The 15,223-nt window shown below is 36.7% G+C and overlaps 1 protein-coding gene across 4 annotated transcripts in view; it reads right to left on the bottom strand.

Moving 5' to 3' along the window:
* Nucleotides 1-15,223, bottom strand: part of NBEA (neurobeachin) — a 563,351-nt gene that overhangs the window by 13,139 nt on the left and 534,989 nt on the right. For 2 of the 4 annotated variants that reach the window (XM_069467350.1, XM_069467351.1), the window contains 6 exons: nucleotides 8,776-8,838; nucleotides 8,359-8,448; nucleotides 5,694-5,886; nucleotides 3,950-4,021; nucleotides 1,872-2,027; nucleotides 1,131-1,301 (listed from right to left, as the gene is read on the bottom strand). In XM_069467350.1, the coding sequence (XP_069323451.1) occupies nucleotides 1,131-1,301; nucleotides 1,872-2,027; nucleotides 3,950-4,021; nucleotides 5,694-5,886; nucleotides 8,359-8,448; nucleotides 8,776-8,838 (745 nt within the window). The remainder of the gene's footprint in view (nucleotides 1-1,130; nucleotides 1,302-1,871; nucleotides 2,028-3,949; nucleotides 4,022-5,693; nucleotides 5,887-8,358; nucleotides 8,449-8,775; nucleotides 8,839-15,223) is intronic. The other 2 variants (XM_069467354.1, XM_069467352.1) reach the window with 1 other exon arrangement.

Here is a 15,223-nt window from a genome sequence, read left to right on the forward strand (position 1 = left end):
CAAAACAACCCATAAAAGAGAAACAATGGCCCCCCAAAACATGGTATCTTATAAATTTCTTATCTACTTTTATAATATTTCAGTTGCAGATGCATAGGGTGGGAAATTGTTATCTCTGTTGTGTCATAAATATTCCCCAAACTGATGTTCAAGTTTATTTACGAGCGCTTTTTACGCTGTGACTGATGTATGAATTACCATTTGAGTAACACTGGTTTAGGTACTTGTCATTATCAGCACTTCATGAAAACCATTCTATATTTTACAGGAAATGTATGCAATCTCTTATCCAGGTCTTCAGTCATACAACAATATTTATTAAAAACCTAGTGTGTGTGTCACTGTGCCAGGAATCAGAGACTTAAGATGGAAAGGGAGACACTCATGATCTACTTCAGTGTTTCCTCAGGATGACAATCCGTGCTCTTATGTGAACAAAAGGCTCCACAGAAAAAGAAGTTTCAGGACTGTGGGGTAAACAAATGTCAATAGATTTATGTATGTAAGACTTTCAGAGCTGACATACAGAGTTCGTGTATATGTACTATTTTCCACAATTATTTTACTATGGAGTCTCCCTTTTTTCCCCACAGCACATCTAAGGGATTAGTGTGCAATAAAACACATGTGCAGAATCATCCCAAGCGAGGAAACTGACTTAGTCTTTGCATCGCCAGTGCCTAAGCTGAATGGGATACTCAATCGCTGTTTGTTAAATGAATAAACATAGAAATTTACTATACTATGAGATACAAAGTAGTAAATGCCCTGACTGAGGCACAAATAAATCTTATAGAAATTCGGAGAAGGGGAAGATTATGTTCAGCTAAGAGAAATCAATCATACGAGTTTTAATGGATGAAATGACACGGAAGGAAATTTCTAAAGGATGGGGCCCTTTGGAGACTGGAGAAGGCAGCTGAGCAGAGAGCCAATGTGAGGGGATCTGGGCATCCCTCCAGGCTGAAGGTGATAGTAGTTGCTCATTTTTACACTTCAAATATAGCTGGATTCTGATCATGATTTTTGCCACTTAAGCTTTCATATTTTCTATTCGTGAATAATCAAAAAGGCAAAATATATTTAAATGAATTTATAGTCTGATAGGACAATTTTAGACAAACACTCACTGCTATTCGGGTTGTCTCCTATGATATGGTGCCGTCCACTCCAGTACCAGAGGAGCAGGGTGGCATCTCGAGATCCAGACACGATGTAGCAGTCCCCACCTATGTATGACTCAGACCTGGCCAAGCATGTGACCACATCCCAGTGGCCAAAGACAATCTGAGTCAATTTCCCTGCAACACAGAAATGACAGGTTTATTTCATTTAATCTTCAAATGGTAATAAGCATAAGTTTATTTTACCGGATATTTTTTATTTTGCCAGATTTAAAAAAAATTTTATGTTATCAGATTTGTGAAAAGTCAATCTATAGACTCACAAATTTATAATGTAATCCAAGTCTAGCTACAGGTGCTTTTTTGTATTGCTTCTGAAAATTGATATGAGAATATCATTTGGGATTTTTAATGAAAGGACTTATTAAAGAACACAGTCATGATTTTTTCTCTTCAGGGTTTAGGCCACACTAAGGGGAGGTTTAAGATCTTTTACTAGATATGAATTTGGGGCAGGGGACAATAGCTGGATTTGTCTTATGAACTTGGGGAATCACGTTAAAGTTCAGAATGGATGAAGCTATAATTAGTTATTTAGCTTAAAATATGAACATTTAATTTCAATCTTGACTACTCAAGTTGACAAATGATGAAAATGTCTACACTAGTAAGTATGAATTTATATTTAGCTTTGGTTGTAACAACAGTCATTTTGAAGAGAATGAGGTATTTTGTAGTTAAGATTACCTGTTTCTGTGGAATAAACTCTGAAGCTCTTATCCCAGAATCCACAGATAAGAATATAGCGATTATCTGCTGTGACCACAAAACAATGTGCATTGATTTGTATACTCTGGTCAACCAGGTCTGTGATCTGCCGTTTGTTCACACCAGAATTATTGGCTGAAAATGCACAGGAAAAAGCTCTTAAAGAAAAATTCCACAAGAGTTTCACCAAGCACTTACAGAAGGAAAAGAATACTTCTGTGCTTCATTTATCTAGAAATAGATTCTTAATGCTACAAGATTATTAAGATTTTAACATTTTCCCTTGAGGAATATAAATTGCCTTAGTAGCAGTGATAATTTATGAACCATATTGCATGTTTAAAAATTATACCAGAAATTTAAGTTCTTCCTCCACCAATAAATAAAAACAATGTGAGGAATTCAAGATAATGAATTTAAAACACAATAAAAATATTTAAATGCATTCAATTCTACAGATGTTCAAAATGCAAAAGTTCATTAGTTCATAAGAATCAAATGAGAAATAAATATTGTATGAAGTATGTTATACACGGAAAAAATATCTTAATATATGCCCTAATCTGTCATTTTCTGATGGTATTTACAATTCATGTGGAAAGAGGGGGGTAGAGATTTGAGCAAGGGATGTTGTTATGTGGGCAGCCCCACAGGGAGCTTTAGGTCAGCAGCTTTAAAGACCCAATTGTCAACAAACAGAGGCCTTTACAGATTGGGCTGGCAGCAAGGAGGAGAGGAACAAAAGGATGGGAGAGGGATTGGGGAGGAAAGAGACAGGCAAAGGATCGGTGCATAGCACTGGGACTGAATCTGAATAAAGCCAGGAACTCAGAGACACCACATGATTTCCCTAGTGCCTGTCTGCATGCCAGCCTGTCCCTTCCTCCACACCATCCTTTCAGGCTAAATCCCTGGGCTGAATCCTTAAACAGAAAATGCAGATGTAGCAGGTCACCATCACCACTCTCTAACGCCAATTAAATCTAAGTGCTACTATTTGTAGATATCTACTAACACTATAAACATAATTACCAGGGAATGTAAGCCATAAAAAAATATATATATACCAAAAATGACAACAAAACAAAGGAACTATGGAAAAAGAAAACCAAACATCCTGGGTCATTTGAAAACTATATAACTGGTCCTTGATTAATTACAATAGAGCTATTAATTTTCTATGGTTACTCATTAGCTGTATATTTCATTGCCAATGTCTGTTGGACAGAGGAACAGCTAGACTAGATGCTAAAAATATTCCTAGTCCAAAACCTTATATCCTCGTAAAGACATATAAATGTTATTTTGTATAGGGGTATAAGTAACCAACTGAAATGGCTGTATCTTATCTTATTTCTGGGTTTAAAGATGAAGGGTGACTTAATCTAAGAATGAAACACCATAACTTGTATATAGTTTAATAATTTCTCATAGCATTTCCAATTTTCTTCAATTTAATTTTCTAAATAATCCCATGAGATAGGTAGAACAAAAATTATCATAAACCATGTCACAGATATGAAATTGGAGGCCTAGAAAGATTAAGACGCTTGCTCTGGATCACATGGCCAATAAGCGTGTATGTGATTATTTAAAAATATTTTGAATATCTGCTGCAAACAGTTACAGCTCATCAGTTTGCAATCATATAAAATCTGTACTTTAGGAAAATGATTAGCCCTATTGAATAGAGATTTCTAGAAAAGATGGTCTTTGGTATTAGTTTCCTTTAATAATTTCTTTGAATCCTTATGTTTTAAATAGTATAGAATTATCAAAGGCTGTAAAAAAGACAGTTTGGAATTATTTGCCTTATTTATAACCAACTTAAATGACCTCTTAAAATATCAAGAAAATGCTATGAATAATTTCTTTAATACCAAAAAGTTCCTAGGTGGCATATTATGATTTGCACAGCTCCTTGATGATAACTTAAGATTATCTGCACATTAATTTTGTGCCAGAATAAATGTTAAACTATTTTTAGTGAAAAATAACCATGTAAGAATCTGTGGACTGTCAGTATCCATGAAAGTTTATTTTGTTTGTTAACATACCAATTAATGGATCCATTTCAATGGGAAGATGATGGGCTTGATCCAAGGAGTATCCTGGAGCTCCTCTGAGGCCTAAAGATTAAGAGATAGAGATAGAGAAAGAGAGAGAGAGAGAGAATGGGAGAGAGAGAAACTACCATAAAATTCTCAGAAAGAAGAAATTTCCCAATGATCAGTGTTTTATGATGATTGTACAAAATGCTTGTTTGCTTAAAAATTATTTGGTAAATTAGTCCAAGAATGATTCAGTTATATTATGTCTTTGTAGAGAGCCTTAAAAATATCAAAACAGGGAATTTAGGTCCCCTTTTACAGTGCAGAAAGCTGGAAAGAGTCATGTTTCCATCCTAATGATAAGAAGCTGAATAAAATAGAAAATCATAACATTTCTTGATCCCATCAGAAAACTAAGGTCCGTGAGCAACCAATGAGCCTGAAATAAAAAAAAAACGCTGTGCCTCCAAGCAGGGATGGGTACGAGCCTGGGCTTTGGGGCAGGGCAGAGGAAGCTGAGGCTCCCATCCAAGGGGACCTTCTTTCAATACAGGACAAGTAAATGGAAGGTATAAAATTGGGCCACACCTTAAATATTAATCTCACTAAAAGCTACTTTCAGGGGATTAACGTTTAGGGCCTGACTGAGTTCATAAGTCATAATTTTTCATATGTGATTATATAATATGTATAATACTTTTGAACAATTTTAAAGAACAATTTCACCCTTTATAGTTTTTTTCTCAATGAAAAACATTTCTAGAGGCTAAGACTCCTGTGAATGATAAAGTCATAAATTTTCCTTAAGATGCTTGCTTCCTATTTCTGACTGAACGGAAGCAGTGCCGCCTCACGTTGGTGTCTCCAATGACCATAAAACAGGTGCATTTAGAAACTCTTAGGAGAGAAGCCACCGTACACACCACTGTATTTTTCAGAGCGATGTAGAGGCCAGTAGAATAGAAAGAGTCAGGCTATTTCAACGTGGCTCATCTGTCCACTTTTGGGGACAGTGGGAGTCCTGGGGCTTCCAGAAGACCTTAAATGGGGAGCTGGGCCAGCTAAATCATTTGGTCACATCTGCTTCCACCCTGGCTAAATAAGCATAAATATGTCTAAATTTTTGCAACAGCAGTATATCACTTCAAGATGTACTGGCTGGAACTTTCAGGAATGAGTTTGGAGAAAACACATGTGAAATCACTGAACAATTTAGATTTTTGTCTTTTCTCAAAGACTCAAAGCTGTACAAGAACAGAGATGGTACTTGCCTTGTTCATTGCTGTATTCCCAGTGCTTAGGACCATTTGCAACATAACAGGCGGTTACTATTCAATTATTTGCTAAATAAATTACTGACCGGGCAGAAAGAGGATTTGAAACCATCATCCAGAAAATTCCGATTCAAACTCACTTTTGTTTATTATGTGGTAAAAGTGGTTTTTGCGGGGGAGGAACAGTGGCAGAACTGGGTGGGAGGACTTGAATTATTTTGTAGAACTGCTTCAATGTACCAAATATTTAGTAAGTTCTTAAGTATAAGCCAAGCATTCTGTGAGGCATTGAAGGCATTAATATACAGCAGTAGTGAATAAGGTAGATAAGAGGCATTTAGTTCTGTTTCACAATTATTTACTTTGCTGTTTTTTGTAGACGACATGGCACAGGAGCTAACACCCAGCACACCGTTCTTACCTTAATTGTAGCTTTTAAGAAATCTTTAGGAAGCAACTTGCTTAGGCACACGTACCTACTGTGTTGTGCCATCTATTCACTGCGAACAGTCGGCTGCAGGTCACCGTCACCACTGCAGGGATGGTCAGGTGGGGCAGGGTGTTGGCTGCCACATGGGTTACAGGGGAATTTGAAGGGAACTTCAGCACCATTATCACATCCTGTTGCATCTGATCTTTAAACATGAGTGGACTCTGTGGAAGGAAACACTGTTGAATAGAAAGGGAAGAGAGCAGAGGAAAACAAAAGGAACAGCATGGTTAGTGAAAGGTCTAGGGAGAGGGAGGTTAAACAGACAAGGCTAGTATGAGCACACACAGGGAGGACAAAGCAACCTGAACTTTCCTACTGGCGAATGCCTGTCCCAACTAGAGCACTACAGCTAAGGAGGGCCCGGGAAGCGGAAGTCATAGATCTAGGGACACAGAATTATTAACAACCAGCCTCAGTTTAAATGTCGCCAGACTACAACGTGAAGCCAGCTCATAGACATGTCCCACCATGTAACAGAATTATTCAGTGCAGTCAAAAAATCAGTTTGGTGGGAAAATTAAGCAAATCAGTTACTGCCCTTGCTTACATGAAATACTAAGTAGATTGACTAATACTTTCATTTCTGTCCGGTTGATTTGGGGTCACAACTACAGTAGAAATAATTAAAATATATTAGCCTTCATACAGCAGCCCGGTGATCCCCTGTCAGTGCCTTGCCCACGTTTCTGATACTGTTTCCTTTCTCCCTTCTAGACTGTGAGCTCACTGAGGGACAACATTTTTTCTTCTTTTTTTCTTTTTATTAACTTTTGTTTCTCAAACATCTAGCATATGACTTGAGACAAAGTAGACACTGTAAGTACTACAAAACACTATCAATACGACCATGTAAGAAACACACAATAGGGATGCTAGAAATAATCATCGTTTAGCTTTCATACATATTTTGTAATTGTTTGCTATTCATATATATGAATTCTCTGCTACATGAACTTAGAAAGCTTGGATTTTCTCTATAAACAGTTCCACACCAATGTAGTCTCTTAACAATTTCCCCTAGGAAAGTAATGGATTTTGACTGGGCATTTCTCCAGGATAAATATTATTATTATTATTAAACAGAGAACACTAACACGGGAATAAAACTCTTCTGCCAAGCCATTTCATAAAATAAAGTGTTAGAGGTATTCTCCTGGACAGTTTATTAAAAATGCTTCATCTCAAGGCTTGAGGCTCTAAAGCCACATCTCTTGTCTACACTGCGGCTGGGGGTTTACATGGGAACAGCTTGAGTTTGGTCAAACCTTTTTGTTTTGCCACACAGAAGGCCCAACTGCAGTCAGAGAGTTCATTAGTGACTAATCAAGGGGCTGAAACTGTTTGGCTTGAGCTACTTTCTTTACTGTAGAAAGAAAAAAAATGTTTAAAAAATATTTATTTCTGTGTTTCCCGGGAGTTTGACTATTGATTCTTTGAAGATATAAAAGATGTATTTGTCTCTGTACCTCCAACACTTAGCATCATATCTGACACACAGAAGGGGCTCTATAAAAATCTGTTAAGTAACCGAGAGAATAAATGAAAGGTGTGAACAATGCTTCCATCACAAAATAACAGCTTATAGATTTGTTCACACATAAATTATGGAGCACATTCCAGAGTTGTTTATTTCAACATTAGGATACTTATTGTCTTGATAACCACCTAGAAAACGTGATGGACTGTAATTCATTTTGTAAGCAAGTTTTAACCTTCAAACATTTTTTACTTTGGGTAAAAACATGGTGAAAAATCAAAGTTTTATAAATCAATTCTAAGGAAGTTTCTCAGAAAACTTTTTTACTTTCTCCAAATTAGATAAAGAGGAAATGTTTACTATTTGCTAATAAACTGAAAAGGGGCTGTTTTGTTAAGAAAATGGACTTTTAAAATTCAGATTAAAATGGGAAGAATATAACTTTCTCATTGCAAAATGGGAATAAAAGGTTTGACACAAGAAGCTAATGATGATGATGTCAGCTAACATTTATTAAGAACTTATCATAGGATAGGTGCTGGTGTAAGTGATATGTTGTATTGAGTCATTATATTCCCAGTGGTAGGTACTATCTTTACCTCTAAGTTACAGATGCAGAGGCACAAACACAGAGAGGTTAAATAGCTTGCCCGAATCATTTACTAGTTGGTGCACAGACAGTGTTTGGCCCAAGTCTGGCTCTGGGGCAAAAACTGCTCAACAGCCTCTCTGTAGTAACCACAAATTACCTTCATATTTCTTTCCTTTTCTTAAAATGAACCACACCCCCACTCCACCTTGCTCCAAAATTTGGCAATATTGTATTGTGCTTATATTTTTCACTGTAATTTACAAATCAAATCTAATTTTGGTGCCAGCGTGTGTCTCTGTGCCTGTTTGTGCATGAATGAGCTTCTGTAGAGGTGTATACATAGAAAAGATAGTTATTTTCATGAATCCAAAATTGGGCTAGCTTAAGCAGGACTTAAAGGTAAGAATTATACTCCCTTCTCTGTTTCTCTCTGGGGTATCAGTATGTACTTAGGCTAAAGAGTTAACCAATAAATTGAGAAGCCTTTAAAAATATGCTGCTAAAATCACTATTTTATTTGCTCTCTACCCAGGTAAAAAGGAAAGAAAAAAAAAATCTCAACACGCTGCTATGTCTTACCAGGTGCATGGCAGAACTCCGAGGTGGATGTGGCTCAATAAGCAATTGAGATGGCGTCTGTCCAAAGTTCTGTATCTGTGCCTCCATGGCCTGCAGGGGAAGGAGGGTGATTGTCACAATCAATATGCATCAAAGAGAGAGGCCAACACACTCTTTGACAATGCAAGTGTATCCCAAGTCAGCCATGAAAAAAAGTCCAGAAAATTCACCGGGTGCTCTTTTCTCAGGGTGCAGAATCATCCAAGTGTTAGTATTTTGTAGACAAGCTTTGCTTCTCCTTCCAAACATGCTTCAGTTAACCAAGTCACTATTCTTATTTCCAGAAGCTGGAGTTAAATGTGGAAATGCTAACCTGTGAATACATGCATGCAGCTAAAGACCAAAGAACACTTTCAATACTAAATATAACACAGATACCTTAATAAAATCCTTTGTAAGAAGGAACGTATAGGGATCTCTAATGAAATAAGCTTCTGGAATCTTAATGGGAAAAAAGAATGAGACATGAAGTCCACCACAAAATAAAATTCTGAAAAGCATATGTTCCAATCAGTTCAGAGGACAATCAATAGAAAGAACATTGAGACTTCTGTAGAATAATTAAATGTGATAAAACTTATATAAATATACTTTAGCTGTCTATGCTATTTTTAAGATGAATTCTGGAATATTAGTTATAAGCTATAAATTCATTTCTTTCAATTCTTTTCCCTGAAATTTTAGGAAGAATTCACCCCAAAAGGAAAGAATTCTTTGGGTATCCTGAGCTATACGATATTTCATTTAAGTCTATGAATATGGAGATATTGAGATTTTATAGTTTCCAATGAATAAAAATAATTTTAGAACTCAAAATGGACAGTACAATATACTTTTGTGTGTGCCAAAGAGATAATTTTATAAAAGACTTATGTATTTTCTCTCTATATAAATCTATAGGCAAGATATTTTAATATATAAAGCTGGACTAACAGAAATATTTTTCTGAAATATTGCAAGTATGTAATTTAAGTCAACAAGGAGAAGCACAATATTTACTATGATCATTACTCTGTTACTATGCTAATTTTTTTCCCTAAAATTGTGTGCAATTTGGTTGCACATAAAAGTGAAATATGAAAGTCATCGCTGAGTGCTTGGAGGAGTGCAGGTAAGTTGGTAGACGGCTCTTGACACAGCACTGCCACTAATCACACCGCTATCTACAATTCTCATTTATAAAGTACTTACATTTAACAAGCTGTCCTCCTAGACTGCATTTCAAGAAAATGTTTATCAATAAAAATGTGAACTTTCAAATTTATTAGCAATATTAAACATGAATGCATCATCATCTGCCATATTTCAGCAATTGCGTAAATGGGGTTTGGTTCTTTTATTTGCAGAGGCAATGGAATGAATTATTAAATCCCTTTAAGTGCTGTCCGATTTTAATGTATACATTTATTTGCATGGTGTCCACTCATATGCAAAGTGTGACCATTTACCTAAATTGTATTCACATAGATATCATCATACTTTGTCTCCCCAGTGCAAGATTTGTGATTATAAAAGGGGGGAAAGAACATTTCTGGTTAAGTTCACATTATTAACAATAAACTCTTGAGAATTATTTGGGGGAAAAAGGTGGTAATTTTATTGGTGAAGATGCTCTGGATAGCAAAAGTCCAATACCTAGCTTCATGTATCAGGAACACCTAAAATCTGTCTAACAATAGATACTATTGCCTGCGGTTTTATTCCTCCAGAAAACGAACTTGAATAGTAGTGAAGAGCCAGGTGTAAAATTAAACACATTTTAATCTCTAGATCAGGGCCTTGTACTTAGTGGGTAGCCTTTAAATCTTTATTGAAGGAATGAATCCGCAAACATGCTTTGCTTGACTCTAATTTTGTTTCTCTGGAAAGGGAAGTATTAAAATTATACTAGAAAATGTGAAGAAAGTGATATGATTTCCAGAAATCTTCTGCACAGTTCTCTTCAGTGGGTCCTGCCTCCGATGGTTTTTGGGCTGAGGCATAGTGTACATGCATATACACATGAAATGGTTCCCAAGTGGTAGCAGCATAAACATTAAGTCGTGATTAATATCACCCTTTCATTAAGACAGCCTATTCCCTGTTAAATATTTATTTATTTTGAGACTAAACTGAATTCCTCTTCCTTGTGATCTACTTCACATGATTTCATGACCCAAAAGATCTTATTCCAATATTTATCCTTCATCTATCTTGTCATCCTGCCTTCCAGTAATTGCTTACTCTCTGATTTAAAAGTGTACCGGTCTTTCCCATCTTGAAAAAGTATGCTGTCTTCTCTAAGTTCCATTTCGTGCCATTACCAAAACGTTTGAATGGGAAGCAAGCACTTACTATTTTTCTTTACCTGCTTCCCACACCATATTTTCTGTCCTTCCCCCCAATTTTAGGGAGTCCTCAGGGACTTCCTTGCCAAGCCCGTATGAACTATGCATGGAGAGTTGCCCGGTATCGCGCGGAGCCCGTTATAAAACCCGTGAATCATTACAATGAAGTAGTTGTTCTGAGAGCCACTCCCTGTGTAGGAGAAAATCCTCCCTTAATGCTAACCTCAGGCAGGGATCTAAGTCCTTCCCTTCCCAGACTTCCTAAATCATAATGAATGCCCTGAATATTCTCACAGCACATTTTCCCCTTTTATTACAGAATTTAACACACAATTATTCATGTATGTCTGTTTGCTCAGACCTTGAATCTCTGCAGGTCAGGACTGTGACTTAGTCCTAACAGAGGCTTCAGACGTATTTGCTGGGGCAATGGTGGGACATTGGTGCAAAACTGAAAGCTAGTCTAGAAAAAGAAAAGCATAATACTGGAGAAAACTTTACTTTTGTAAGTCAATACCACAAAATTAATAAACATTTGTTGAATGCTTGCTCTGTGCCAAGGGATACAAAGTCAGACAGCAGACTGCCCTTAGGAAGCTTGCAGCCGCCGAAATAAAGAAGATGAGAACATCGGTGCATGTGGCAGGGAGAAGGCCAAAATGGAGGCAAGCCCAGAATGCCACGGAGCCCAGACAAGTGACGGAGGGGAAAGGGAGTAGGAATCTCGGGAAAGGGACTTCCAGAAAAAGACATGAGCTGAAGTCTGAAGATTAAGTAGGAATTAGCTAGTCAACAGCATGCAAACATTTTCTGCCATATAGAAATTTTCCCACAATAATTGCCAAATATATCAAATCAGAAAAACCCTACTTAGAGATAATTATGAGATTGATTCTTTCTATATTATCAGACATGGCATCTCTAAATACTGTTCTGCATGGGTCAGAGAGATTTAATAACTATATTTATTCATAAAGCACATATTTACTGAGTACCTGCTACATACCAAATCCCATCCTAGATATTTAGGACACACATCAAACACAACAGTTAAAGATTCCCACCCTCACAGAGCTTACACGCAGCCAGAGGTCACATTGGCATCTCCAGGCTAGATTCAGCCTACAAACATGGTTTCTATTTGAGCCAACATTTACAGGTCAGGAAATTTTATGTAATAAATTAAATTTTTTTGGCTTCTCTCCAAAAATTAGCATATCTGGCAATACCATATCAGCATCCCTGCTCAGCTGCCCTTTTGCAATGCCCACCACTACGTGACCCATATAAAAGACTACAACTTTGAAAATAAGTCTGTCAATCTAACTTACCTCATGAAATCTAAGATGCTGTCCATTCATTATTAGAAGCACCATTATTTTATATACTCTTAAGAAGTAAAAAAATGCTGCCAATTAAACTATGATACACCATTGATGAACTGTAGACACACTGTGATTTGGAATGTTGAGATAAGAAAACGATGTGTATCTTAGAATCAACAAATTATAGTAACTTTCTACATATAATAAACAGCAGTATCATGAGTCTTACATATTTCATACAAAGCTAGCATGGGTAATAGGCTTAAAACACTAAAATTTTTCAAAACAAATGTGCCTGACAAAACCTTTGATGTTTTACAAATATGAAAGACGATGTGTCCACTGGTGGCCAAACCTTTGGTGGGATAACACGAAAATATGGAGTGGCTTATACTTAAATAGCATTCTTTCTTAGCCCTTTATAATTGCTGAATTTGGTATCTTAGACTTAAGCTTCTTATATACATCCATTTATATTTACTTACTCAATTTCTTATTTTTTTAAGGTTTAAGAAAGATAAAATGCATAAAGTATACTAATCTTAAGCGTATAGCCTGACGAATGTGTGTGTGTGTGTGTGTGTGTGTGTGTATGTTTTTTTTCTTCCTCTTGTAACCACACCCAGATCAAGACAGGATTTTAGAATGGACTGGAAGGTTCCATGTCTTGGTCTGGGTGGTGGTTACATGAGTCTACATATGTACAGGTAACCTCGTGTCCCCTCCCCAGCCAATTATTCCCACTCCCCACCCCCTGTCAAGTCAATCACTATTTTGATGTTTATCTCCATTAGTTTTTCTCATCTTAAATTTCTGATAAATAGAATAATACAGTACACATTTGCTGTCTGCTTTGTTTTCATCAACATAACATCTACAAGATTCATCCTTCCTGTATTTGTCAGTTCTCTTTTTTATTGCTGTGTAGTATTCCATTATATTAATCTACCACAATTTATCACTTCGGTTGATGGATATTTGGATTGTTAATAGTTTCACATTGTATATTTATTCATAAAGAAAGTTTCTTAGAAAATTCTTGTACATTTTTGTTGGCTGTATATCTAGACATGGGTTTGCTGAGTCATGGAGTAGGAATATGTTTAGTATTCTTGCCAAATTCATGTTCTGTAAATATTTGTAAACCCAGAATGTAATAGTCAAAGCTACAATTAAAGTAATAATTTTTTTTTCAGAGACAGGGTCTCGCTTTGTCACCCACCTAGAGTGCAGTGACACGATCACAGCTTACTACATCCTCAGTCTCCAAGGCTCAAGCTATCCTCCTGCCTCAGTCTCCCAAGTAGCTGGGACTACAGGTCTGTCCCACCATGCCTGGATAATTTTTCTTATTTTTTTTGTAGAGGCAGGGTTGCCCAGGCTGGTCTGGAAATCCTGGCCTCAAGTGATCCTCCTGCCTCAGCCTCCCAAAATGCTGGGAATATAGGCATGAGCTACCACACTCAGCCTCTAAAGTAATGATTTAGACTGTATGGTCTTTTAGGGTATTAGTATGCAGAAACTCCTACATCTCTAAAGTCAACTGTGTTTCATTAAAAAATTATATTACAATACCACTTTATTTTGTTACCAGGAATTACCCAGATAGGAATGAAAAATAGTTTCTTAAGAGTTTTAAATTTTAATTGTTATGTACGTTCTTACTTCTTTTTTTTTATTTCTGCATATTATGGGGGTATAAATGTTTAGGTTACATATGCTGCCCTTGCCCCCGGCTTTCCCCCCGAGTCAGAGCTTCAAGTGTGTCCATTCCCCAGATGGTGTGCATCGCACTCAAAATTATTTTGTTGAATATTTATTGAGCAGTTATCATGTGGTTAGCATTTATTTTTCTCCCCAGCTAAGACCTATCAAGAAATAAGTAGGCTTAACACCTTCAGGGAGTTCTAAAACATGGAATTCTGCAGGCATAGGCACAGAAGTAAAGGGAAATGTAACCTGAGTTGTGCACAGGTGGGCAAAATAAGAAAATTGGAACAGTGTACATGATTTTCTGATTCCATCCACATATAAGACACATCATTCAGTTTTACCTGCTTATCTGTAATGTGAAGTTCCCATTATGAAAGTTTCTATTAGGGACACTTTCCATTTTGTCCCCTCCCTCCTTTCTGATTACCCCATCCCTTAGTCTTGTTGGACTCTCCTTCGTAAAATTCTCTAGGACCCACCTATAAGTTACAAAATTAGCTACATCTTCAGCAAAGTCTCCTTTTTTCTTACTTCTACTCAACAAGCTCTCTCTACTCTTTCATCTTTCTCATGGGTCAGGGCCACTGTGTATGGCTATGTCATCCAGGCCTGAACAAAGGTGCCCAGCGGGATGGGAGGGAGTAGAATCTACCTTAATTCCCAGAGGAAGGCATGCCTTTTGGAATTCATTCATGTAGTGCATCTTCTTAAATGTGAGCAAGGGGCCGTGTGTTAGCCATGGTGTGACATATGCCTTATTCCTTTGACCTCTGCACCTCTTGCTTAATTGTTTTCTTTCATTCTTGCCTTCCCTTCCAAGAAAGTTGTACCTCCTTGGTATAAAGATACATACCTGGAATTAAATCCTCAGAAGAGGAAATAAATAAATATGCTCTGTGTGTTTGTGTGTCACACATATGCCTATTAATATGAAAGACGTCACAGCCAAGGTAAAAGTAAAAACCTTGGTTATTCTTGTCTTTTCCACAATGCTGGTAAATTTAACCCAGATACATTTTTCTCCCATAGACTCTTTACAACTGTTAGTCCTTTTTTGGGGGAGGCGGGTGGTAAATGCAGTTTAGTTTTATCCTTCAGATGAAATGCCAGGAGAGACAGTATGAGGGAGATTACCATGTAGGCTCTCAAATGACCTGTTTCATCCATTCCTTTTGGTCTGTATAAGCTTTTAAATTGTTTTCCAGAAAAATCAGCATTTCATGAAGTACAACAGGTTATGCTCCTTACGATGCAAAATATTGGACTATGTTCAAAGACCGGTCAGTTCACTAACAATTTTCAGAAAATTCAAGAAAAAAGTAGTAAAAGTGGCTGCTTGAGAATGCAGAAAAAGATTTTCACAGTTTCTTTAGTATTGTGTTTATTTCACTGTACAACTCTTTCTTAAAATGTTTTTATTTTAATGCTTAAAAATTATTTTTTTAACCAAATGTGACACAC

This window comes from Eulemur rufifrons, chromosome 4 (genome assembly GCF_041146395.1).
Source record: "Eulemur rufifrons isolate Redbay chromosome 4, OSU_ERuf_1, whole genome shotgun sequence".
Lineage (NCBI taxonomy): Eukaryota > Metazoa > Chordata > Mammalia > Primates > Lemuridae > Eulemur > Eulemur rufifrons.